This window comes from Pecten maximus, chromosome 5, assembly GCF_902652985.1.
Source record: "Pecten maximus chromosome 5, xPecMax1.1, whole genome shotgun sequence".
In the NCBI taxonomy this organism is placed as follows: domain Eukaryota; kingdom Metazoa; phylum Mollusca; class Bivalvia; order Pectinida; family Pectinidae; genus Pecten; species Pecten maximus.
In genome coordinates, this window is record NC_047019.1 from 20000938 (window position 1) to 20027934 (window position 26997).

Genomic DNA, 26997 nt, shown 5'->3' on the forward strand with positions numbered 1-26997 from the left:
GTATTATTGGCAACACACTTTGCAGACAAAATGGACAGTGTAAATGGTTAGTTCATTATGACTGTCATCTGCCTTAAGGACACAGCATGGGAGATATATGTTTAGGACAGATTAAACGCTGCCGAGATCACCCACCTTCTGTTTGTTTGCCCGCGGGTGAATTTGCAGTGGCCTGCTGCAGCTGCTGTGCTGTCTGACTACCAAAGGCATTCGGGAAAGATGCTGAAACCAATCATATATCTGGTAAGTTGACCAGTAACACGGGTAAATTTCTATAAAATAATCAATTACAAATTTGACATAACAGTTACCATAACAAATACTTGATTCTAGATCAAATGCTTACATTCTATATAAAGAAATTATATTTTTATAAAGAAATCATATATTTATAAAGAAATCATATATTTATCAAGTCTTTTACAAAAGGATAAATTCAATTTTCCATCAATGAAATCATTTGCTTGAAATTGTTTTCATCAAATATCAATGTAATAGTCTCTGGTCCTGTTCAACAATCTTGGGTGTAAAACCTTGATCGTGTTTGAGGAAAAATGGTTGACTTTTGTATATTATGAATGTAACAGTGATGACAAAGCCCGATAAAAATATCAGTCTTCACTGTGTTTCACACCAACAATGTCCATACCATAATGTTTCAGATTCTGACCAAGGATTTCAACAAAGAAATAATGTTGAACAGCTGACCATCACCACAACATGATAAAACAAGGCAAAATTATAGATTTTCAAACGGGTATAAAAACATGTTGAAGCGATTGGGCAACTCAGCTCAGGTTTAAGGTTAAAACATGAATTCTACATATAGGGCACTGAAGCAATATGCCACATCAGTATAACTATGTAACACAGGTATATCAACAGCCTACCACCTTGTCTGTCTGTTATTGTGGTGTGTTGTTTAGTAGTAAGTTAATTACAACAAACAATTATTTCATTTGCACGTTCATAATGACAAAACAAAAATTTGTATTTTCTTTTTCTTTTTTTCAAAATTGAAAAATATCTTTCTTTTAACCATGCAAAAGTAAAAAGAAGAGTTCAATAATGATTTGAATCTTTAAAATTCCACAACATCCACTTTCTCAAGATCAAGGAATAAAAATTTACAGAACAATAAAATAACATGACCACAGACCAATAAAAGACTTAACTTTTACAGGGATTGAAAAATGATTCTTAAATAAACGTGCAAATGCTATATTTGATTACAATTAACCATTTTAATTCTAAATTAGATGAACAAATAAAAATATTGGCAATGAATCTGTTTCTACCAATATCAAGTCAGAATGCGTATCCTTTCTTTCAAATGTTTTTTACCAGCATACAAGCTTGAGTAATATACTTATAAATTAATTCAAGGAAAATATTTTTGTGGAACTTGTCTTCAACAAATAGAAATAAGAGTATCAAAAGAGCAAACATAACTAAGTAGTTAAGGGAACTGTAGTGCGGTAGAAGATGAGCCAGAACACATAGCTGTATGTAGGCATGCAGACTTGATATATGGTACAAACTGGAGGTTTAACACACAAGTTATTTAGCCTAATCCCCATGCAGAACTAGTAGAGAATGCATTGTACCACACAACCAACAGATAACAGGGTGGCAAAAACAAACACTTGGTACATATATAGAAGGCCAGTCACCAGGAATGCAGTTATTCCCTGATGTATCCACAATTGTCCGACCTCTAAATCAACTAATCTTCTTATCGATAGAATAGAGCCACAATTACACCCCTAAACCCCTCAAATGATTCAAATTTCCAGATAATTATGATCTGTCCTCTTAAGTTGTCATGTTTCAAGAGACAGAAAATCGTTTTCTTAAACACAAGTTACCCGATTTTTAATAAGTGCCCGATACAAACTCCCGATATTTACAGCAGGTATCCCCCCTTGTCTGGAACCTAATAATGAGACGGACCTCTCTACCTCTCTACACCAAGTGTATAGGTACAAGGTAGGTTTCCACCCTGATGACTGTATAAGTGTCCCTTTATCTACAACCAAGTGCATTAACTCAACATCAACCAACTTTGATTGTAATTTTGATGAAAAATGTTTTTCAAGTAGTTTTTAAAAATGTTTTCAACAATCATAAGTTTTGTTTCAAATTCAGTTATCTGTCTTACTCTCTTGACGTTTTTTTTTTTTTTTTTTTTTCAAATATTTTCTATAATTTTGACAAATGTTCTTTTTATCAACAATCAAAATCAGTTTTGTTTTATCACATTAAATAACTAGTGTAAAATAGCCATCAATGTGTCAAGACCCTCTGACTGTTGTAGTGCCAAAGATTTAACAAAGACCAAGTTTGAACAATTTAACAATTTTAACAAACTGACATAAAAGTTCAAATATGACCAGACATGTTTAAAAACTGTCCTAAAATTGCATTTATATTAATTCAATTAGGTGATTTTTTATAGTAAGAATAGATGTCCCAAGTGTCCAACACATGGCTCTGTATAGCAGCATTACTGTGCTTCACACAATCAGATCAACTGAGGATGAAAAGACTGACATACAGCCAAAACCTAGCTGTCACAAACGATCCACAGCCTTTACGAGGAATGCACATCAATTTTCAAATTCTCAAAACAAATTTAAATTGAATTCAGTAAAACTAAAACCTGTGTTTTCAGATTAATTAGCTTAATTAGAGTGACAGTAAGTAACTATCTTTTTGTTCAGCTGTGTGTGATTTGAGATTAACAATTTTATATGGTACAGTACTTCTCATGGCATTGCCATAATTTTCAAGCATATTATTTATAAACAGAAGGTACAATTCCTAGTAAAGAGTGCTGCTCATTTAATCTGGTGTTTTATCTGGTTAGTGATCTGCAAAAAAATAAAGACAATATACTTTATAAACTCCACACAAACTCAGCACTATCATTCACACAAGATGCAAAATGACAGACTGATATCAGAGTTATCTCCCTTTGACTAGTAAATTCCATGAACTACAAATTTGTGTCTGAATCAATATGAACTTATTACGGTAAACTGCAACTGAAGGAGTTGAGGGTTTTTCCCAATCAAGGGAAATAACTCCAACTTTGGGTTTCAACCACAGCAGAAGTCAAGCACAAACATCCAACCAGCACACCTGTCAGAAAAAATGAAAAAAGTTGATGAAACGAACCTTTACCTGGACTGAGTAAACCCGACAAACCTGCATATTGCTGAATTCCGGAATAGGCTTGACTAAGAGCATCCATACCCGAGCTAGGGTTGGAGCCCAGACCATTCATATTGTTGGCCATACCACTTGATGATAAATTGTTGTTGCCAAAGTTCTGGAGGCCTGTAATTCCTGCCAGGGAATTAGACGTAGTGCCTAAAGAACCTGTAAAGACATTAAAAGATGGCCAAACAATCAATACATGTAACAAAACTGTAAAGACAACAAAACATGGTCAAATACCTGTACAGACTCAATGCAAGATTCATTCAGTACATCGTGGCGGAATATTTCTTTATCATTGGCCTGCTATGTCGTAATACTCCTGTGCCATAAACATATTATGTCACATACATAGTAACACTGTTATGACATCATAAATACCAAATTGTGTGAGACCATATTTGAAATTTGCATAAATGTCTACAGCAAAACAATCTTATTCATTTTCTTAAGAACTCGAATCCTGGGATAAATAAAAAAAAGATCGTTCAATTGTGTCCATGCAATAAGTAATTATCAAACAGTACCATTGATATCACAGAACCTAGTGTAACCAAGACAAGAATTCCACAGAAGTGGATGTGTCGCCTGCATAGAAAGTTGGATGATTACAAAAGTTATCACACGGAAACAAATTTTCTATTTTTATTAAGTGACCTTGACCTTTGACCTTCTGACCTGAAAAGCATCCCAAGCAAGCACTTGTGATAAGGAAGATCTGCATGAGTTTAATCGGCCAAAGGGAACTTAAAGAGTTATCACACTGAAACCTCTGTGCAGAGGGCGACATAGTGATACTTATATGTTGCCTGCAACAGCAGGCAACACAAAAAACATATAAAGGGGAGATGCTCTCCCCCAAAACAAAGCCAACAACAATGATTTAGACAAACAATTTTCTGTACAAGCCAATATATCATGTTACATGCCTTGTGACATAACAAATTAAGCTTGTTTTAAAAATTCCACATTACCCCGACATTCATTAACGACGTACCTGTTCAACACCTAACCTTACAAACATCAACACAGACACACATAAAACTGACATTTACGAGATATTTAGTCATATTTCTTTACAATTTCTTCAAAATTCTTTTCTATTACTCCTCTTTCTATGACTTATTTACCGACTCTATTTTTTAACTGTGGAATTGAATTTTATCCCTGTATTGTATTTTTCTTATTTACATTATGATGTAGGCCAAGCATATTTGTAATTGTGTTTCCCGATTCAGTTCAAAATCATTATTGCTGGTATTAGACATATAGATGGGAAAACATTGGACTTACAGCAATCTCATGTTATCTTGTAAATAATGTTATATACAATATGGAAGTTTTATACTTGTATCTGTAAAATATACACAGCAAATTTATTTGAGAAAAAGTTGATGCTTTCAAAATGTACAAAATACCAGCCCCGGTTTCATCAACATTTCTTAGCTTTAATTTTTTTCCTTATGAAAGCATTGTTGGATTTAAAGAAAAACTCTTAGCTAAGGAACTTTCCTTAGATTCTGCAATACTTTCCTAAGTTGAGAATTGTTGATGAAACCAGGGCCAGGGTATTGTATATATCGGTTAACATAAACCGGGATACTGGAAGTAAAGTAGCAAAACTTCTCTTACTGAGAGGGGAGGTTAAGGTGGGGGTGGGGTGGTGTTCTGTGAATGTTTTATGGGTCAAGATAAAATAGCATCTGTTGGGCAACAAGAAACGCAAATATTGTTCTGTTTGCCTGGTGATGTTATACACATCCTGTATGTGTTCCTGCCAGTTTTACAACAGCGATAATAAAAAATAGAAGAAACAACAGACATCCACTACTCAAATAACAAGTTTCCTGAATAGAAATAATAAAGAAAATTACTTTCTCTAATCACAGTAAATGGCACTAGTGAAAAGAAAACAGGAATGCTACCCATCTGATTGACAGTGCCCAGTATAACACACTTTAACACTTCATCTGCAGGCCTCTCCCGTATGTGGTACCCACGATTATGTAACTTTACAAGTACACAATACTCAAGTTTCCCACCTACCTATACAAATGATGTATTACTTTTGTCTGTCGCAAACATAACTGATCGACCATGTTGTATTACTGCTAAATTAATTCACTGACACCAATATGTTCCGATCTGTTAAACTGAATGGTATGTCTAATAATAACTTTATAAAAAAAAAAGTTTCATGCTTCAGTGACAAGACAATGACTAATACACAATACAGAAATAATAAGAGCACGACACACACAATAGACAGAAAACTGAACAGATTACAAAGACATTAAGGATCTGTTAAATACAGACAGTATTAATTAGAAGGCTGTACATTTGTACTTTCCTGACCTCTATATAAAACACAAAATAACACCTCCTACTTCACTATCATAATACAAGTGAATGATTGCTCCACAACAGAGAACTTTGTGGTTTGTGCATTTGGTGTCCGGTTGGAGGGGTGCCTGGACTGTAGGCAGTGTAGGAGTACCAATAGTACAACAGTCTATATACAGGACCACACTACGGACAACAGTAAGGCCTCACCTAACTGTCCTCCACCACGGTGAGGAAAGGCTGTGGAAACAAACAACTTAGTCTAACTACTGTTGGGAATCGCTTCAAAAGTCATTATCACTTATTGATTTTGTATAGTCTTACCCCCATCGACAGTTGGAGTCATTTGGGGCTAAATATCAATCATTCTCAAACATTCAATGACTGATTATTTCAATGGAAAGGAATTACATACTAAAGCATTCATCAAATTGGCAAACTTTGGTAGGAATTTTTTTTAAACATCTATCTTTGTTCTGATATTTTTTTTTACTGGGTATGCTATTGATGATAAACTCTATTTGGAAAATTGTTTATTTTAATTCAATTTTCAGGTCTGCTGTAAATCTCAACTCTTGAAAGTCAATCCATGACTGATCACAGAAAATCATGATCAATTAGTCATATTTAGAGCTAAATGACTACCCTAGGGACTCATTGATTAAACAATCTATCACAGCAACACTAGGTCAAATCTACATATCATGTACATATGACAACCAAGTCTCAACACAGTCCACAACATGCATTGTACAGCTGATCTGTTAAAATCCAGTACCATACAATTAAAATTGTCTCTATTTGCAAAATCAAAGGCAATGTATATAAGTGACCCCATGCCATTACAGCATTGCCCAATTACGAGTGGAAGAAATCTGGTACATTTGGCATGGGTTGCATGAAAATCTCCCCAGCCTTCTCTCATTGCCAGCTCCCACGATAAGCTAAACTCTGCCAAAAACAGCAAAGCGAACAGGTCAATTCAACCCTTTAATTTCTGCAACCCTTCTTATCTTTCAGGGATATCAGACTTGATAAACATTAATTACACCCGAGTTTAATAATGTCTACAAGAACCTTCGTCTTCTCAGCAGGTACCTGTATATAAATCTTCCCTTTAATTTCTAATGCTTTTAATATCAAACAAATCATTGCAAAACATTAAAGGAGTTTTCATCATATTTTTTGTGAAATACATGTTTTGACATCTTATGAGCAATGTATAAACAGCTACTTTAAGTATATTTAAGTAGATGATGGATTGAGAAGTTGGAATGTTTACAAGAAGAATGCTGGGTACCAGGTGATTTAGTAGAACAACAAGGGTTTAGCCAAGGCCACACCACATCTGTAAAACTTAACGAGACATCAAGGGCTGAACCCGACACAGACTAGTAAATAAACACGGAAGGCAACATGCCTCTGTCTGATACAGCTATCACGGTTGAATGCCCACACCGAGAAGATCTGCCATCTCATGTACATGATCTGTAAAAAAATTCTGCTCAATTACGGCCAAGCTGTTTCCATATGGAGGAAGAGTTTGGAGTTTCACATCCGTCTAGTTTAACCATGTTCAACAGCAGAATGCCTAAAAGAACATGTTTGTGTATGTAAAACTAGGTCACTGTAACACTATATGGAAAACCTGAAGTTTGTGCATGTAAAACTAGGTCACTGTAACACTATGTAAAACATGTCCATGGAAAACCTGAAGTTTGTGTATGTAAAACTAGGTCACTGTAATACTCTTATGGAAAACCTGAAGTTTGTGTAAGTAAAACTAGGTCACTGTAACAATCTATGAACCTGTGTATATCAACAACTCCATCCCTCCTCAACTTCTACAAATCTATCACTCTTACTAATATGGCAAGCCTTCATAAAGACAATTTCAGTACATTAGAGGTTTTGAGTTTTCAATTTTCCAATTGTTCCTTTAAAATCAGAACAGTGACACTTTGCAATTGATACAGAAAGAAAATTATACTCAAGTTTCTTTCTCAGGAGTATAACTAACTTTCAAATTCAATCTTGCTGAACAGAATTTTTTAACATGAATATGATGTAGATTTTCTCACATAACTGTGACTGTTAGAGTGATCCTTATTTGTACTACAATTCAAAATGAACTTGTCACCATGACCTTCGATGAACCTGAAATTGTGACCTTGAGGTTCTGATAGAATCCCTGACTTTACAATACTGAATGTGTGCCAGTTACCCTATAGTTTGAAGATCTATACGTAAAGAATTTGAAAACTAAATATTACTTAAATTAAGTTCAGAAATAAGCTAACCAAGGTTATGTCTTACTTTCCCCGAAACTATCTATAGAACATATATTCACTAATGGCAGTTTTGAAAGATTTCAAATACTTTCACCATTGAATAATTACTGGAATTCCTCAAATGCACACATGGTGGGGATCCTTAGATAAAGGGCCTAAAGTAACTAATTAATGGTGTAAAATCTTACCAGAGACATTGGCTGAACTCGTCGCCCCTAATGCTGCTAAATTCTGCATCCCTAGTGTGTTGAGGGCACCTGCAAAAGCACAAAACTCATTTTAACATCATCAAGTAAAAGGTATCTAGCTTCAATGTTTTCTTTCAACTTACTTGAGGAACTTGTAATTAAAGCTGAAGATCATTTCCTGTCTTCAATTAACATCAAACCAAGTCCTTTAGTACAGATATGATGAAAAACAATTTGAGATGACATCATCAAGTAGGTTCAATTAGGACAAGCACTTTCTGTAATTTTCTGTTATCAGGTAAAAAGCCAAACACAAAAGGAAATTTTACCACTTTTCAAATATCATGGATATTCAACAAACTCCTGAAGCTCCTACTATATCCATAAACAGGAGGATATAGGAAGTGTATGCTTTAAGGCAGAAAATCTCTTAATTTCTAACAATTTTATTTCAAAAGGATTGGACAAAAGCCAATGCCCATGCATACTAAGCCTTCCTAAGCACAAGTTTGATTACAGTGAAAAAGCATATTGGGTATTGATTTATGTCCGCTACCAGTCCCCATTACAAACAGTAACAATGACCTTGACTCAAAAAATCTAAAACTTGGAACTTGTCCGAGATATCCTTGATCATCGTGTGAAGTTTGCTCAAAATACCTCAAGGAATGAAGCCGCTGGAGTGCGAACAAACTTTAGTATTACGTACAAAAAAGATGGACAGAGGAAACACTAGTCCCCCGTTTCACCGATGGAGGACTAATAACAAAGTCAGCAAAAACACTAGTATATATCTACAACATTCAAGCTAAATCCAACAATGGAAGAGTCCTATCCCTCTCCAGATATGCCTGGGGAAGCTTAAACAGGACTCAAATTCCAGGAAAGGGACGATTGAGATTTTCCTCCGAGCTCTGTTAACACATCTCACATAAATGTTTATGCGTTTTACATTCAGTTATTTGTGCAGACAAAACCTTCCCAAGGCATCTGTGTTTCAAATGAATCTGATCATGCAGCAATCACGTATTTGTCAGTTAAATCAAAAGCTCCGAATGACCTTGGACAATTTGGTTATATTCAATTTTGGTTTTTCTGTCAACTTAAGTATCCTTCTTCAATGATTCACAACGGAATCCTTTTAAAATTGTATTGGATTTCCAATATTTTATCCTGTGCCAAATTCATAATGTGCATTTTAGCAATATGACCTTGCAGTTTGGCAGGAAACAAACCACAGTTGTTTTCCTGTTTTACAGCAGTATCAGAATACTGCATACTTGTGCCTTCCCTGATAGTTGAAAGACATTTTTATTTTGAGCATAACAACTGGCTCAATTTTAATTTGAAATGATAAATGATTGTATAAAACTTTAGTTGTAGGACAGTTAAAAGATGATATCATATGAGACCTTCAGCTTCCTGGATGGCAATTGGGTTAAGATGATCTAGATCTAGGACACATTCTTTGCCTTATCACTAAGCAACATTAATAGTACTACCAATCGCTACAATCTTCAGTTATTGTGTAAAATCTACAACATATACCCTAGGGAATCTGTTATAATTACATTATACAATGGTTGTATAGGTTTAAGTACTTAACACAGATTTCTTGTATTTTATCACCATTATGATGTCAAAACAAAGATTTTGAACATTTAATGAATATGTTTACCATCCCAGTTTCACCAGTAGGTGACTAATTTTATATGTGTTAACTATGAATTTTGGGAATTTATCTCTGGTATAGTTATAACGGAGAATGGGGCCAATTTTTCACTTCAAAAAAACCCTCAGAATAAGCCCTAATTTTTTTTATTTTTTTTTATTTTATCATTTGCAGGAGTGTCTGTCCTTGGTATATAAGGTATGGTCATGTTTTTCACCTGCATTGTTTGCTGCACCAGCTAACGCTGCCAAACTCTGCAGATTCTGCAAATGAAGATTGTTTGATGCACCGTCACCTGCAAGTAAACAAACAAGGCCATGCATGAGACACCTTTTCACTGTATGTAACTGTGCTGATCATCTTTCATCCCTTTCTGATCTACAAAATTTTGCTCATGTCTGCAATCCCTGTGAAAACAATCTGCTCATACATTAAGCCTGTTTTCATTATACATCAAAATTCTTTTTAAATTACATGCAAATTTATTTCCATGTTCGATTAACAAGTTAATAATTCTATTATTTAAAACATTCTCATTCATACTTCGAAAAATGCATTTTATTAAGATATTATTTAACTAAACTCTATAAATACAATATTTTTTAAACATTCTATGCTAGATTAGTATAAACAAATGAAACTAAATAAACATCTGCCAAATTAATTCTTGATAAAGAAGGAAAAGCCAAAATTAAACTAATAATGTGAAACAATGGATGCATTTATTGTTACATAACAGGACAAGTTAATTTTGTAATTAAGCAAATAATAACATAACATTGATAAGCTAGAATGCATTCCTCTGGCATGCAGTTAATCAGTTTCCATCAATGAAATCATCAAACTATTTCAAAATTAAATTTCAATTATGGTATCATTTTGAATAATTCACCAATTTATCCAAGGATCATTGCTATTTTTTATATAAAACTCTCAATTGAACAGTTTCTTCCGGTATTTTTTTATAAACTCTACAAGCTTGGAAAAGGAAGATAAAAATGGCCAAAAATGGTAAAGCACCACATCAAACAGTTCTACTGGCTTTTTTGACTGATGTTTGTAACAGATAATATTCAATCTATGTTGGATACTTTAAAACATTAGACTACTTTCAAACTGTTAAAAACCTGTTAAAGCTATGAACATATGTTTTATCATTTTTTTCTCTTTCTCCATTAATCAGTCATTTTAACTTATAAAACCGCTCAATTGAAAATGATCAAAATCTAAAAAAAAAAAAAAAAAAATAAGACACTTTTTTTCATCAATATACAAAGACTAGGAAACAAGACCTTTAAAAAAAGATTTTTTTATTTTCTAAATTTAAAACTGAAAATGATAGTTATATCTTCAACTGAAATTAGTAAGAAGTTTTAATATGCATAGAGAAGCATGATGGAGTAAGATCCTTAGAAATATGACAGCATCATGCAGGAGTCCAACAACGATAGGTATCTGGAAGTTCGTAGCTAGCTCCATATTTCCATAAATACTTAATTCATATCTCCACAGAAAATGTCGCTATCTAAATTGTGAATTCCGTCACATTGGAGAAAAGATAAATATTAACAGTACAGAGGTTTTACATTGTAAACATAATCATTGTTAGACAAATTATTACATATTGCTTAGATCTTGAATCAGAAGTATCCATGGGAAAACAAATTTATTCTTAACACATTGAAATTAGTGTATTTATATTTATACTACATAATTAAGCAAGAAAATCTGAAAATTATGTCACGATGCAAATTTGTATGTTGATAGTACTGCATTTTAGATCTAATTTATTACATAGAAATCACTAGGAAGATTTCTTCAATTTTGATGCATCATACACGTCTTAATGGAATTGATAACAGTTATTTTGAAAGTGATCTTGGTGCAGTGAGAATAACACAAAAAATATTCTAATTTGCACTTTTGCGGAGATGAAATAAATGTTATGGAAATGCTGTTGCTAGGTTTTTCACAGTATAACACAGCAAACATACCTAAAAAGCATTGGAAACTAAAATGAAAAGTAATATACCGATAAAGAGACATGCATACAGTGACAGACATTCAGACAGACTAAACGTAGACACAAAGACAGACATATAGCCAGTGAGTATCTGGTCAACAATTTCTACACAATCCAGATCTGTTGTAAGGAAATGAGAGACTTCAAAAGGCTCAGATTAGTCAAGGCATAACTTTTCAACATTTTTACATGAAAAGTCTTCAAAAGATACTTAAAGAAGAGTTGCTTTCTCTTTTATAACCTCTAGATACTTTCAAATACTTCCCCAATAACCAGGAAGGAGCCATCTCAATTACTCCTGCTGGTATGGTTGATGAAATACACTGTTGAACAAGGAATCACTGTACTTTTTCTGATTGCATTATGAATGAAATACTAAATATAATTGATTCTACAGTGGTTCCAACATGTCTAATGTCCTGAGGTATATTGGAACCTCTTTCTTTCTATAAAGCTTAATGTTCTAGCGGAACTGTCTAGATAATCTTGCAGATATTTATTGCAGCTGATGAAAATATAACCGTTTTTCCCAGATTCTAAATATATTCATCTGGAAACATCCATTTTACTTGATTTTAATTCAAAAATTGTTCTTTTTTTAACTTATTATTACTGTTTTACTGTCCATTGACAGCTGAATTTCATTTAGGGCCACCTAAATTTTTACAAAATTATTCAATTTAATATCATATAAAGTAGTTTGCCAAAGTAGGCCTATTCAAATTATCAAAAGTTATGCCCCGACAACAGAGTGCAGCCAAAAAACTAGGTACAACATGCATCTGTGTGTCACAACAGAAAAATAATGATACAATATAGCCAGGCAGTATAAGGTGGAAAATAAGATGAAAACAAAAGACAGTTTCAGCCACTCTCGGGGGATGGCATTTTTGATCCCAAGTTTTCATTCTCTTATATAAAATCTAGACATAATCATATTACAATAGAAACAAATTTTCAGAGCCTTTTCTTGTCATATCTTGATATTTTTTTCAAACATGTGCCATGATCCTGTCTTTTGTTCCAATATTATACGAATACAGACAAAACAAAAAATGAAAATAAGAAAAACAAAAACAAAATCAACATGTAAAAGTTTTGTATGGTATGTGGTATATATATGTAGTATACACAGGTAGCTCTGACATAGCTGTAGATCAGCATGTACACTGGGTGGACAGGGTTCTACTTAGTCAGTGGGCGTGGTCCTGTACCTTGGCCTGACCCCATGTTGGAGCGAGTGGCAGTGTTAGCTCCGGTACTCGTGGGAGAAGTAGGGGTGGAGTTATTGGCACTGTTGCTCAGCCCCGCGAGGGCCGCTAGCAATCCTGTAGTAGGACATGACATATAGATATAGACACAAAATAAACGACACTTGGAAACCAAAGTCAAATCACACCTTCTTTCTGTTGTTTTATAGTCCAATCACAACTCATTAGAGAGTCAATATTTAACAACTTTTTCACACACTTAACACAATTCCTAGTATTGTTTACCAATCAGAATTTATTTACCTACATCTTATTAGCAATGACCTGGCCAAGGTTTCACAAAAATTAGTAACTTGCAATTTTTCCATATTCTAATAACTTACCACTTTAAAACTTTCAAAATTAGAAATGTCCTAACCCAATAACTTGCTATAGCGATTTTTTTTTTTTTATGAAACCGTGGTCAAGAAGTTAGTAATATTCAATATTCCATACACATCATCAATATTACTTAAAACAGACAGAAAAATATGTGATTTCAATTTGATTGTTATTGTACAAACATATAACATATTAAGGTCAACAAATATACGAGCACGGGACAATTACAATATTTACTGACGACATAAAACATCTTAAATTAAAAGGAGCATTTTCAATTCAAACAAAACACAAATCAATATATGAACATTTAAAATTAATTAAAATCAAGATAACTGATCATTAAAACAAATTAAAATTATATTAAACAAATTATCATAATAAACAAGCCATCCAAATAAACATTTAACTCAACACAAGTAAATAAAAGGACACATTAATCATCAATAAAAAAAATGAGCCATTCAACAAAATCCAAACAGCAAGTGTAAAGAAAATTATTAACTTCAAAGAATAAAAATAAATCACATTCACAATTTATGCATGCTTAATTGAAATAGCACTTGCAGCAAATAAACTTGTTAATTGTTCAGATAAATCATTTTTAAAATTGTTAATTGAAGAATTATTTGCCTGGTCAAAGATGGAAAGTAATTTGCATGATTTGATAAAATCTTTACACTTGTACACAGCAGAGCCAATATTTCATAAATCTTTCTCTCTCTCTTTTTCTCTCATTTTATCTCTCATCATGATCATCTACTGTGCTTCATATTACAAGTGTAATTGACTGGCAGTTATGTTTACTAGCAAAAAGATTTTAGTTATAAGCAGAAACCAGAAACAAAAATACACCATACAACACTTCTCTAATCAACTCTATGGAGAAGGGATTTGAAATGAATGTTGGGGACTATCTTGTAATAAAGAAAACCAAACTTTTCACGGAAGTGCCAAGTTACTTGCATGCTCCAATCAATAAGTTCTATGAACACTTAATTATGAAGAGAACTAAGCAGTGTGATAAGGATGAATTGTGCATTGAAAAGAAGCAAAATTATAAGGCAGGAAAATAAGAAAATGTGATGTGTGAAAATATTTGACAAGACTTCTTTAGATGATAACTTTCATCTTTTCAAATTTTTTTTCTTTTTCTTCTTTTTAAGATAAAAAAAAATCATAATGACTTTCAATCAACTTTAAAACAATATCAAATATTTGAATACATTTTGTTTATGAGTAAATTAGTTTGTAGCATGATTAAGTATTGTAGAGGGAAGGTATTTCAATTTCTATGAAATATATGAACCTTGAATATTGTAGATATATGTATCAAAAAGTTATCTGTAGAATTTCTGATATTTTTTACAATTTTTTTTTTTTCAAGAAGATTACAGAATTTATAATTCTGACAAATATATGGCATTCACAAACAAATTGGAACCAAAAGAATCCTGTGCAGGAAAATAAAGAATGATATAAGTATGTTGTCTACACAACAATGAAGTGGACAAAACTAGAGACCCCAACATATAGTATATATGATCATGATTATGTATTCAATTCCAGGGTGCAGAAAACCAGCACAGAAGACCAACACAACAGTAAAGGGATGCTTTACTACATAATGATGTAACTATATATAATGTCCGGCTAATGTGTTACACAGGCTGTTGTAAGATAAAAGAAAGGTAGTAGCTAATATGGATATAAAATATCAGAATGCGAAATGAAAAAAAAAGGAAATATACATGTATAGAAGCAACAACTTTTTAGATACGAAAGAAGTTCCACTACAAATGTACAATATATATATACCTGGGTTGTTGCTAGCAGCAGCCGCAGCTGCTGCTATTAGCAATTGCTGGACGCCGAGAGAATTAGAACCTGCAGAACAAGGTACCCACAGGTAAGTGACAGTTCCCGGGAACAGATTTATATCATTCAAATATCAATTACAACCAACTCATACGTAATGAGCAAAGAAAAATTACCAATATCAATTCTCTGTTACATTTTTTCATTAAACATGAAAAGTGTTTGAACAAATGATAAAAAGAACTTCATTAACCATTATAATAAATTAACAAGTTAATCAAACAAAAGAAACCATAACTGCTCAACAATAATCAAATTAACAATAATTAAATTTCATAAAAACATTCCGAGTTCTTTACATTGACACATTTTTAACTTAAGAATTTCTAGAGTAATAATTACCAATGTATCTTTTGTTACTACTGAAAAACCATTATATCACTATATCACAACATAAATTATACATTTACTGTCTACTTGTACTTTGGAAACTGGAGTTTTGTTTTTTTTGGGGGGGGGATGTACTTGAAGCATGAACTGCAGATCTCCCATAGAAATTTAGTACTAGTCTTGCCTTCTAAATACATGAACCTCAAAACCCATTATATTTTTAATATATAACTTCAATTGTATAAAAGGGTTCTTTCTGTTTCCTTTGTCATTCTTGGCTTGGAGCCCTTCAGAACAGACTTAACCTTCACTCCAGAGCAAAAACAGTGCACCTTTTTGGCCAAAAATAAATAATGGTAAACTTTCTTCATAAATTCTTTCCCTGATATCTTATAGCAAGCTGGTAATGTCAAAATAATTGGCTAAATAAGGAAAGGGAAGATTGTGTGCGGTAAGGAAAGGAAAGGGAAGTAAATTTCCAGCAAATGGAAGAGATACCTGGGTATTTAATCATTTTAAAGGACTTTAATACTTTAGGTTTACCACACCAGTTTCCAAAGATTATTGCAATGTTAAATTTTTTTTATCAACTACTCCTAAGAGATAACTGCCAAAAGAAAAGTTTAAGTTTGATTTAACAGAACTTAAGAAGATTTAAAATTAAAAGTTGCATTAGAAAATAAAGAAATTTTTGATCATGCTTGACTGGTGAGAGTACAAGGTGTCTACAACAGAATTACCGTACCGTTATCATTTTGGTTTATCCTCCCTATAAAGGAAAACAGTTGTATCAACACCACAGTACAACAACGTATCAAACAACCATCCAATTGGATGAAATGGCACTTATCAACAATTCAGAATAAATCATTCTGGTATGAAAGCTGCAGCATAGTAGTTCAAGCAACTCGATATCCAAGAAGATCAACATTGTATTTCAAATAACAAGACACTCAATGGATTGATCAAAGAAACACAAGCACTCTGTGCCATTAAACATTTAATGAGGGTAAAATACACCAGTACACATGGTAAACATATCTATCGATATCTGGTATCAAATATGCACTGCCAACGTTAACTTAAAAATTTTCATAGCATCAAACTGCAACTTTAAATTTTCACAGTGGTCAAACTGCAAAATTTAACTTGAACATTTTCACAGCGGTCCAACTGGTAAACTTAAACTTAAATTTTCATAGCGGTCGAACTGGCAAACTTAATCAGTTTCACAGCGGTCCAGTTCTTTCCTACTTTTTTTATTTATCATGTGTAGCTGGATGTGTTTTACACATGTGATATTAAATAAACACCAGCTGTCAAAACACTTTTAAAATATTTAATTAATAAAAGACAGTATCCAAGATTTAGAAGCCAGACCACAGTTCCCACTTTGGATACATTCTTTTTCTTCAAACACAAGTCACTCATGATTAACACCACAATAAAACAGCAGCCATGTTCAAATTTCAAAAGAATCGCTCCAAATAATAAAATACCTCCATAATACAACACAGGATTTTCAGTTTAATTTTTGGAACAATATTGCAGTACTTTAGCCTAACATCAAAGCATTATCCAGTTATATGTTTGCACTGATGTATAATTTTTGGATTGTTGATAAGAAGGCTTGCTGGCATGTTGTGGTTTATGGGGCAACATACTTCCTTATTCCTTCCCCACCCATATTCTACACTGCCAAATCTCTACCAACTAGTCAACTTCACATGTGTAACAACTACAACTTAATGTATCGCATGCTGTATACATTTGAAAGATGAACAAAACATTTTTATTACATGCCATACTTTGTAGCATACAGTGGATCCCTAGTTTAAATTGTTTTGAAATTGAACATCATCTCAAGTGCCTCGGTTGTAGAAACGTGCCAACAACCTTCCTCCAGAACCCACTCTCCAAATACGGCTGGAATTAACTTGCCAAAAACTAACGTAATTATTTGAAACCTGGAAGGTTCAATGTTTTTTTTATTATCTATTTTGGACAATATTTCATAATTTTTTATGAAAAGACCTGATTTTATGGGTCACGACAGGCAGTCAGTATCAAACCCATCAATACAATTTTCACTTCACTTGTTATCACCTATCAAGCTTAAAGATTTTCATTATGACTTACATCAAAGTTATGAGTCTGACACACGTATCTGTTCGATTCATTTCTAAAACTCAGAATCTTCTAGACTCTACTCTGCTAGTGGTGTATGCAAATGCTATATATGTGAAGATGAATCATATTCTTCTCTATCTTCACCACAAGCCAGCACTTGTTTGCATCACAAAACTTTTATGTATTCATCCTTCTTATTGACTGAGCAGTACTTCAAAATGTAATAAAAGTTGATTAGAATCAAGCAATTATCAACATTATTTAATATAATAAACATATAAACAAGAAATCCAACAGACACTCACTCAACCATCCATTGCTATTTAAAAACTCAGATGCAATCTCATCGAATTTTTAACATTAAAAATAAGTACTATTTCCATGACTTGGAAATAAATATGGTTTCAAAGCCATTTTTTGAATTTCATATTAATAGAGATGATGTGACAAGAAGGATATTTAAAGAAAATTGCAACAATTAATGCAGAGATATCTAATCACATCTAATTATTACAGAGAAACAATTATAGCCAATTAAATTCTCATCTGCAATCATAACAATTTGTCATAAACTTTAGGTAGGAAAATAGTTATGAAATTTCACCAAAAAATATCTTAATGTTAAAACATCAGCTGTGATGCATCATACAATTTAATAGCCAGATGGTATAATAACATCCATCAATCCTAACACTTACCCATATTGTTCATGTTCGCTAGCATGCCCATGTTTCCCCCTGCAGCAGCAGCTTGTTGCAGCAGCTGAAATGATACAGATTAAAACCAAGGTAAATAAATACAACTCAATCAATATAATATAATCATACAAAAAGTCATCGAAACACCACTAATTAAGTGTTCGTCACCAAGATCATTCATTAGTGTTCAGACGTGTAATCATTCGTTAGTGTTATGAAATGATCATTGTTTTACCATAACAGTTAAAAATTGTCACACACGGAATAATTTATACATGTACTTCAAAACTTGACTATTGACATGAAGGGAATTCTTTACTAACGTTTCCAAACTTATCATGAAGGAAACATTTGAAATATTTCACGCTAATGTTATCAATGTGTTTAAGTTAACTATGGTAAAATAAAAGAAGTATGTGGATTTTTAATAACTATGAATAACTGGGGATAGCGTAGACAGGATTGGTTCGCTGTTGGCAATGTTACATGACTAGTTAAAACATATGAAGCTCCCAAAAACTGAAAATGACTACTCTGGTATATTTCCATATTTACGAATGATGTTTTTTGAATGGCTCTTTTACTCTTTAAATCAATTGACTAAAATCATATATTGCAATCTTCCCTGTGAAATGAATCAATGTCTTTCACAAAAACCTACTTGTATGCAAACAATGCCAACAATATCTTAGGCAGAAACCAGCTTGAAAACTTTTAGTGTCCTTTGTATTTTATTGCATAAGCAAGGACAAGGAGATAGTGAACACCTTTTTACATCCTAACAAATCATTTACCCGATTTCCTATCGAACTCAAATTTCTATCGGACATGGATGTTAATACTGTATGAATTTCTATTGATGACTACCTAGCTCTGCTCTTCCTACTTGTCTAATGGTTGTCATTTATCAGTATCAAAGCCTACACCTGAGATACACAATTAGGGGAGGTATGGTAATCTATCCTGACTGAGATGTTCCTGGCCCATTAATTCAAAATATATCATGCTGAAGTGCTTGTCTTCCACTACTAATGATGGGAAGGGGGAACAGATGCAGAGACTCTAAACAAATTACCCTTCAAGAGACAGAAAATACTAACCTGATAAAGAATACACAAGGATTGTATAAAATTTCTAATTAATAGAAAACTAAAACTGCCAAGAAAATAACACAATATTCCAATAATGATATAATATAAAAGGTTGGAACCACACCTTCAGCAGAGTTATATGTATAGTTTCATAGAAATTAGGCAAAAGTTTTCTGGACAATATATTTATGATGCATATGGACAAACATGGTGATTCCTTACAATTTATGAATTATGAAATATTGTAATGAAGCTGGGGGACGATTTACAATTAATGAATTATAAAACATGTAACGAAGCTTGGGGGACAATTTATCAATTACCTACATAAGATGTGGTTGTTTGCCTGCTATAAAAAAATAAACAATGATACTGTTTATATAATTAGTTTTTTCTTCATTTTTCCTGTAAGTAACCTAACTGTACTTCTCATCATTTTCTCATTACACGTTCTATTCCTGGGACAGAAGCCACTAATTGATAGCTCAAGATCCACAGCAACAATAAGGCAACCTTTGAAACGTATACAGGAAACTCAAGCACCTGCACATCCTTGTTTTTGAGATGGTAATACATTTGACCCAACATCATCTCCCTAGACTCATCAATTGTCTTAAACCATTATTCCTGCAGTACGTATCAATCTGGTATCATATTTCTTTAGTCATAATAACAAAGAGGAGACTAAAAGAAGATTTCCGAGGTAGATCTCAAGACTTGTGAGAGAGCAAATCTTTCATCCTTACAGAAGAGTCTTTAGAAGGTCTAGCCTGGTCCAGCAATGTTTATGAATCTATACTAAATCAGATTATTTTTATCCGAGGGTTAGGCTGAGCAACTGTTTCCTTCTCTTTGTAGTGCCTTTGTCCTCCCCTCTTTTCCCTTGGTTACATAATCTACAGTCAATATCTATCATCTGGGACTTTTTTAACGAATAAATAGCATCCATCAACCACCTGTATTTGTTCAAATTTATCTTGAAGACTATTTTTTTATTATTATTATTTCTCATAAAATGATTATCAACAGATTCATTTTGAAGGTTTTTTTTTTACACATCTTTTTGTCAAAGCTGAACAGTGATGAGGATTCTTTTTCACTGTCTTACATCTTACCAAGCTTATCAAACAACTATCACATATTCTAAACGTGTTATTTCTGCGGGGGTGTAATTTCGTAATTCAAATTGGTAAACTGTATGCGTGGGGGTTATTTCTGCAATTTTTTGTTTGCACCTGCTCTATAAATACCGCATACATCACAAGATAATATGCGTGGGATGAATTTTTGCAGCTGAATGGCCTTCATGAATCTAGCTTACATTTCCACATTTACAGTTTACAGATGGCAAAATTTTATTTATATCAGATGATCTGGTTATTTTAGAACATTGAACATTTTCCTTTAACACACTTCCATAAGTACCCTTCTTTTCAGACTTATCAATGTTGAGCAAAAAAGTTTGAAGGACATATGTTGGCCAATTCCTCTTTGATCAGAACTTCATGACAAGGTTATTACATGCATATTGCCCAGTAACTTTGACTAGATAATTATGTAAGACTTTTATATATCAAGCCAATCAGGCTCTAATGAATGAGTTTTCATTTAATACTCTATTTCAAAAAGGTTAGATATCAAAGACCGATTCATCTTAATTTCATACTGTATCTCATTAATGTCCTGAGGAAGGGTGTGCTAGATACGAGATGCCCTGGTATAAGAGTACAGATCTAGCTGCTTGGATGATCAGATAGAGGCATCCAAGTAATCCAACAAACCAAACAGGTAACAAATTGTAAGACATCTTGGAGAAATAATATACCCTCCACTCTGAACCACTGATATGTAACATTCAGAGACCCTTGAGCCAAGAGTTTTTTCTACATCCTTTAAATGGGTCTGATTAAATATAATGCCACTCTTTCACTCTACAGCTGAACTGGAGCCATATTTTTTCCACATATTTTTTCTGGAATGTATGCTTCTGGGCCAATGGCTTTTCTGAATTAAGAGTACCCTGGCAGGCTGAAGAACACGGAACAGTGTGTGAATGCCACCAAGGGATATAGGACATCGTTTAGGGAGTTTTTAGTTAATTTCCCATAATTCTATCCCGGTTCTGACAAGGTATCCAGCTGGTTTCTATGGTCTTTAGACCTAGCTCTCTGGCTATTAACCACCAGAATCAGTGTAGTAAACACAGCTCACAACTTCCAAAACTAATTCAGTTAATCTGATGTGAATCCTCGAGCATTCTGGCTATACAAATGATACCCTTATGACTGAAAACTGCACTCCATCTGGTAATGGGGAGGAAGTATGACATTATCTACCTACATAACAGATGCACTACAACAAACAAATGATTCCTTAGGTGCTTTCTCAGCTTGCCAAAACAATTAGAAAATTTCTACCATTTTATCATCTCAATATCATTTTCACTTTCCCTTGGCTTTCCAAGTTTAATGCTGAACAAATTGTTTTTCCTATCTTTGTTAAAGTCTGCAATGTATACCTTTCTCCATCTTGTATTTTACATGCACATTTGAACAATATCTGTCTGAAGTGATTAAAAGTTTTGTAGCATGAAGAAACAACCCTATTGCTGTCAACATAATAGTGAAGAGGATGATACAACTGTGTCTGTATTACGTCGAGAGATCTTTACAGCTGATGGCAGCTAGACGATGTTCCTCAGGTGATGTGTTCAACCCAACTCAACTCTTATAATGATCAATCAGAAATATGACTTCCAAAGACATTCTCATGACTATAACAATCTGGAAAGGGCACTTGGATAGAAAACAGATTTGTTACGAAGCAGGGTTCTCAGTGAGTCATAATAATTATTCCTTCTGTAAGAGTTTGGATCCCCTCAAGATGCCCCTACAGGTCACCAACCCTCCACAACAAAAGACAGCCAGGGAGAAAAAACCAGTCTGCCACTCATACAATAGGCAGATAATGCTGCATGTCACAGCAGTCATTGTTTCCACATGGCCGTGACAGATTCAAAAACATGCGCCTTCAACAGTAATCTATTCCTCGTAATTATACGACAACTGCTCAAATACTGAATCCCAGATAGAACTATAAAAATCTGCTGAATGTATGACGCAACCACATCAACAAGAACCTTATTAGAATACCTGCTAAATCCATACAAACCCACCGATCATTACAACTCCCACAGCTTGTGACATAACCACAAATTGACAGCACCACACTCAGTTGCCTATCAAGCAATATTTCCTCATTCCTGTGGAGTTATCAGAACCTTTCGTTTGATGAGAAAAATTGCCCTTCTTCTTCCAGCACTTTATTTACTTGATGAGGATAGGGTTTTTTATATAGACAAGCAATCAGTGTCACTGTTTCATGATGAATGCTATGAATTATTTTTCCTCGTTGTTTTGATAATCGCTATTTCTGCTATCACAGACTGGTCTAAAGTATATTAGATCATGTCTGGAAGTTACTTATTCTCAGTTTTTAACAAAATTGAACATAATTGTCTGAAAATACATTTTTAACTGACACTTTTTTGTTTTCTTTTCACTCTTTAAGTTGATTCAGCTGTTTCAGCAGCAAAAATAATGATATTTAATTTGTTTTAAAAATATTCCAATGAAATTTTGATCCCTAGCCAGACTTGATAAAAGATCCTCTTGATTTTTTGCTCAATGTGAAATTGTTTCAGATTGATTTATTCAGGACTTATGCAAACAAATATTATCTGGCAAAACACCACCTCAAAAAATACTGCTGAATTCTAGCATATCAAGAAATCTAATAACTACTCTTGCATTCTCGTTATTGTTGAAAACATGCCAGCTGATAGAACATGATCATCAATGTTACCTAACTTATTGAAAATTTAAGAACAGTTCCTAACGACAATTTTTCCCTTAAATCCAATAATGCTTTGTTTTGGAATATCTTAAATTTTAAAGGAATTTCCTTAATTCCAGGTATGTTGATGAAACTAGGGACTGAAGACGCAAATATTTGAAGAAAGTTTTTCCTTTCTGTTTTTCATCATGTATTCAGATATTAGTGTGGAATAATTGCCTGTAAAATACGTACAGAAAGATACTGTGGGGTCATGTTGTTTCCCACAGACATATTCCAAAGGTTGGCACTCATCTGTTGTAGTTTTTTCTGTTCTTTTTCTTTTTGCGTGTCTGCAAATTTAACAACAACTGGTGATGTACAACCCTGAAAAGAAAAAATCAATATCATATTAAAGTACAAGTCTGTGTGAATACAGACATACATATTGAAGTCTGTGTGAATATAGATATACATATAAAAGTCTGAGTGAATCTAGAGATTTATATAAAAGTCTGTGGAAATATAGACATACATGTATATTGAAGTCTGTGTGAATTAAGATATACATATAATGTGAATACAGAGATTTACATAAAAGTCTGTGTGAACATAGAAATTAATATAAAAGTTTGTAAGAATATAAATATAAAAGTCTGTGAATATAGAGATTTATATAAAAGTGTGTGAATATCGACATTAATATAAAAATTTATGTGAACATAGAAATTGATATAAAAGTCTGTAAGAATATAAATATAAAAGTCTATGTGAATATAGAGATTTATATAAAAGTGTGTGTGAACATACAATGTGCATTATAGTTTTAGCACAAATCTTACATGAAAGTGAAACAGTAATTCAGTATTTATTGATTCATGCATTTTGTAAAATAAACATGGAATTGTTTTCCAATGAATGCTTTGACAGAATAGTCATAAACTCTTGAAAAGATGTCAAAAGAAGGTACTGTTAACATCATATATTGTCGTGTAACTAAACAGATGTTTCTTCTTGTTCTTAGAGCTTAAATGTTTACTTCACTTCACCTTTCTGTCAAGTTTCAAGAGATAAAATAGAAATTGGGCCATTCATTTCATATTTTCACAGCTTTTATATTTTCCCATAACAAAATATTCTATTGGAAATATTTGTCATAAAGGCTTATACACTCCATATCGGTAAACTGTAATAGGTACATTTACGACACTTCTGTATAAGTTTATGATGCAGCACTGACAAAATTTTATTCAGCGTGACTATCTACCACACAAAATACTACATTTAGTCCTAACCGCCCAGATAAATAGTAATATGCAACTAACTTCCACCTCATAAATAATGAAATAGCTATATAACCAATAAATGGTGCACATCAAAGCGAAATGTGCCATAGTGACAACACATTGTATAGTAGTCAGTTTACAGTTACTACAGTAGCTCTAGCTGTTCCCCTGGGAAGGCCTGTTACATCAACCTTAACTCTTCATTGATCCATCTACTACCCATAAAACAAAAGCTATATCGATCTACCTCAACGACCTTCAACATTCTCCAACTTACATAAAGGAGCTTTTCTATGAGAAAAGGGACCCCGATTCCCCTTTCTTTTGAAATTAGATCTTCATTGGGTAGCTATTAAGAAGATTTTTAATCGAACAGCAGACTGGGTATTGGATTAGATCAGTCTATATCAAACAATATGTTTCTGACCTTTAGAGAATATACTTATGAACTTCACATGCAAACAAGATCTCCCTCTCTGACTGCTGTTCAATAGACATTTATAATAGCAATCCAGATTTAATGGTACAACTGACAAATTGCTGTCTAGTTTTAATATTCAAACAAACAGATATTGACAGGGTTTTATGGCAACAGATGTAACAAAAGGCCAAACTGATATCTCAGGGCAAACATTTATTTTAGAGAAGCTCCAAAATAATAGGTGTTGACCAAACAGGCGGTCATCATCTGTGTTGACCAAACAGGCGGTCAACATCTGCTTTGATATTTATTCAAAATTATTGATTTGACTGCTCTGACCGACACCTTCACAAGCATTTGTGACCTCTAGATTACCTACAAGGTGTCACAAGCATTTGTGACCTCTAGATTACGTACAAGTGATGATGAAGTTCCTTCTGGCCAGTCACAGGAACAGTAATTCTTTGCTATCTTTTCTTCTTTTAGTTTATAAAGAATATTAAACAACTTTAAAGGGTAAAAACTTCATTTCTGATAAAAGGTCAGAAACTGTCCTAACCCTTAATCCTACTACCTTCAAAGACAAATAGTTGATCTTCCATCTGAGATCTTTCATCTGATAATGCCAATATCTTTTGTTTTTTTTCCGGTGTCCTTACCAGGTGAATTAAACAGTCCTGTTTTGACATTTGTTTAAACTGTAGAGCTAGAATATATTATACTCGCTGTTATGGGGAGAAACAGTACAGCGGATATCAAGAGGAACTTTAAAATTGATGATAAGTCTACAATTAGCCTATACTTACCTCCATGGTCTGGGAATGATGGGTACTCTTTATGGCATTCTGTGCAGATTGTCTGTTTGCATATGTAACAAATGCACAACCTGTGAATATAGGAGTGCAAATACATTGGCGAGGAAAACATGCATTTTTTATACTGGACTATCTCATCCAAATTATAATATAAAATTCCTTTTCATGAAATCCACACTTTTTTTCTGATTTGAGGATCGACATTATTTTTCACTTACAGACTCTGTTTTTTAATTGGGTTTTGTGGTAATATGTGCTAGAAATGATTTATTGGGAATTCAGACCCACAACAAGCAGATACACTGTCCATAAACAACCTCTAGCACACACTCAGAGGTAACTCATAGGTATACTAGTGTAAAGGTTTTTTCTATACTATCCTGATAACACAGAATTTCATGTGGGGCATTGATCATTGAATGTTATGCCCCTTAATAGTTAACATCCATGGTATGACAATTTAATATATATGTCCTGTAATATCCATCTTCTTTCAAAGGATGAATATTTATCATTTTTACCCCATAATTTTTTTCCTGAGCAATTACTGCTATATAAAGCGGACAGAGTACATTGAGTAAACAGAATCTTTATAAATGTAATTATCTCTAAATTTGTATAGAATCTCACTCCAGTTTAATGTGGGTGTTCCTATCTAGCTACGATAAAGTACTAGTATAAATAGTACTCTTAATGGCTGACCAGTCATTAACACCTTATCCAGATATATTTATACCTTATTTACACATCTGTACTTATTTATCACTTATTATTGCAAATATCAGTTTGATTAACTTAGCTATTTGCACATATCATAGACAACATGAGCTGTAAATTCAAAACAACTTCAGCATATCACTTTTCCTCATCAGTGGTACGAATGATCACGAACAAATTTCTCTAAATGTACTATCTATATTAACAAAATCTAGCAGTCATATACAAATCCACTGTGTCACTGATGCAGCAGGGTCAGCAAGTAACAAAAGATAGGCAGATAGCATCATACAACTAAACCACAGATAGGCAGATAGCATCATACATCTAAACCACAGATAGGCAGATATCACCTTACATCTAACCACAGATAGGCAGATAGAATCTTACAACTAAACCACAGATAGGCAGATAGCACCTTACATCTAACCATAGATAGGCAGATATCACCTTACATCTAACCACA

The 26997-nt window shown here is 33.3% G+C and overlaps 1 protein-coding gene across 13 annotated transcripts in view; it reads right to left on the minus strand.

The window, feature by feature from the left end:
* LOC117327453 (CUGBP Elav-like family member 2) overlaps positions 1-26997 on the minus strand; it is an 87374-nt gene that overhangs the window by 11916 nt on the left and 48461 nt on the right. For 4 of the 13 annotated variants that reach the window (XM_033884446.1, XM_033884444.1, XM_033884433.1 and 1 more), the window contains exons 6-16: positions 25806-25885; positions 23548-23679; positions 18368-18431; positions 16285-16308; positions 15150-15218; positions 12954-13067; positions 9934-10011; positions 8045-8113; positions 5776-5805; positions 3181-3384; positions 136-222 (exon numbers count right to left, since the gene is read on the minus strand). In XM_033884446.1, the coding sequence (XP_033740337.1) occupies positions 136-222; positions 3181-3384; positions 5776-5805; positions 8045-8113; positions 9934-10011; positions 12954-13067; positions 15150-15218; positions 16285-16308; positions 18368-18431; positions 23548-23679; positions 25806-25885 (951 nt within the window). The remainder of the gene's footprint in view (positions 1-135; positions 223-3180; positions 3385-5775; positions 5806-8044; positions 8114-9933; positions 10012-12953; positions 13068-15149; positions 15219-16284; positions 16309-18367; positions 18432-23547; positions 23680-25805; positions 25886-26997) is intronic. The other 9 variants (XM_033884434.1, XM_033884438.1, XM_033884436.1 and 6 more) reach the window with 7 other exon arrangements.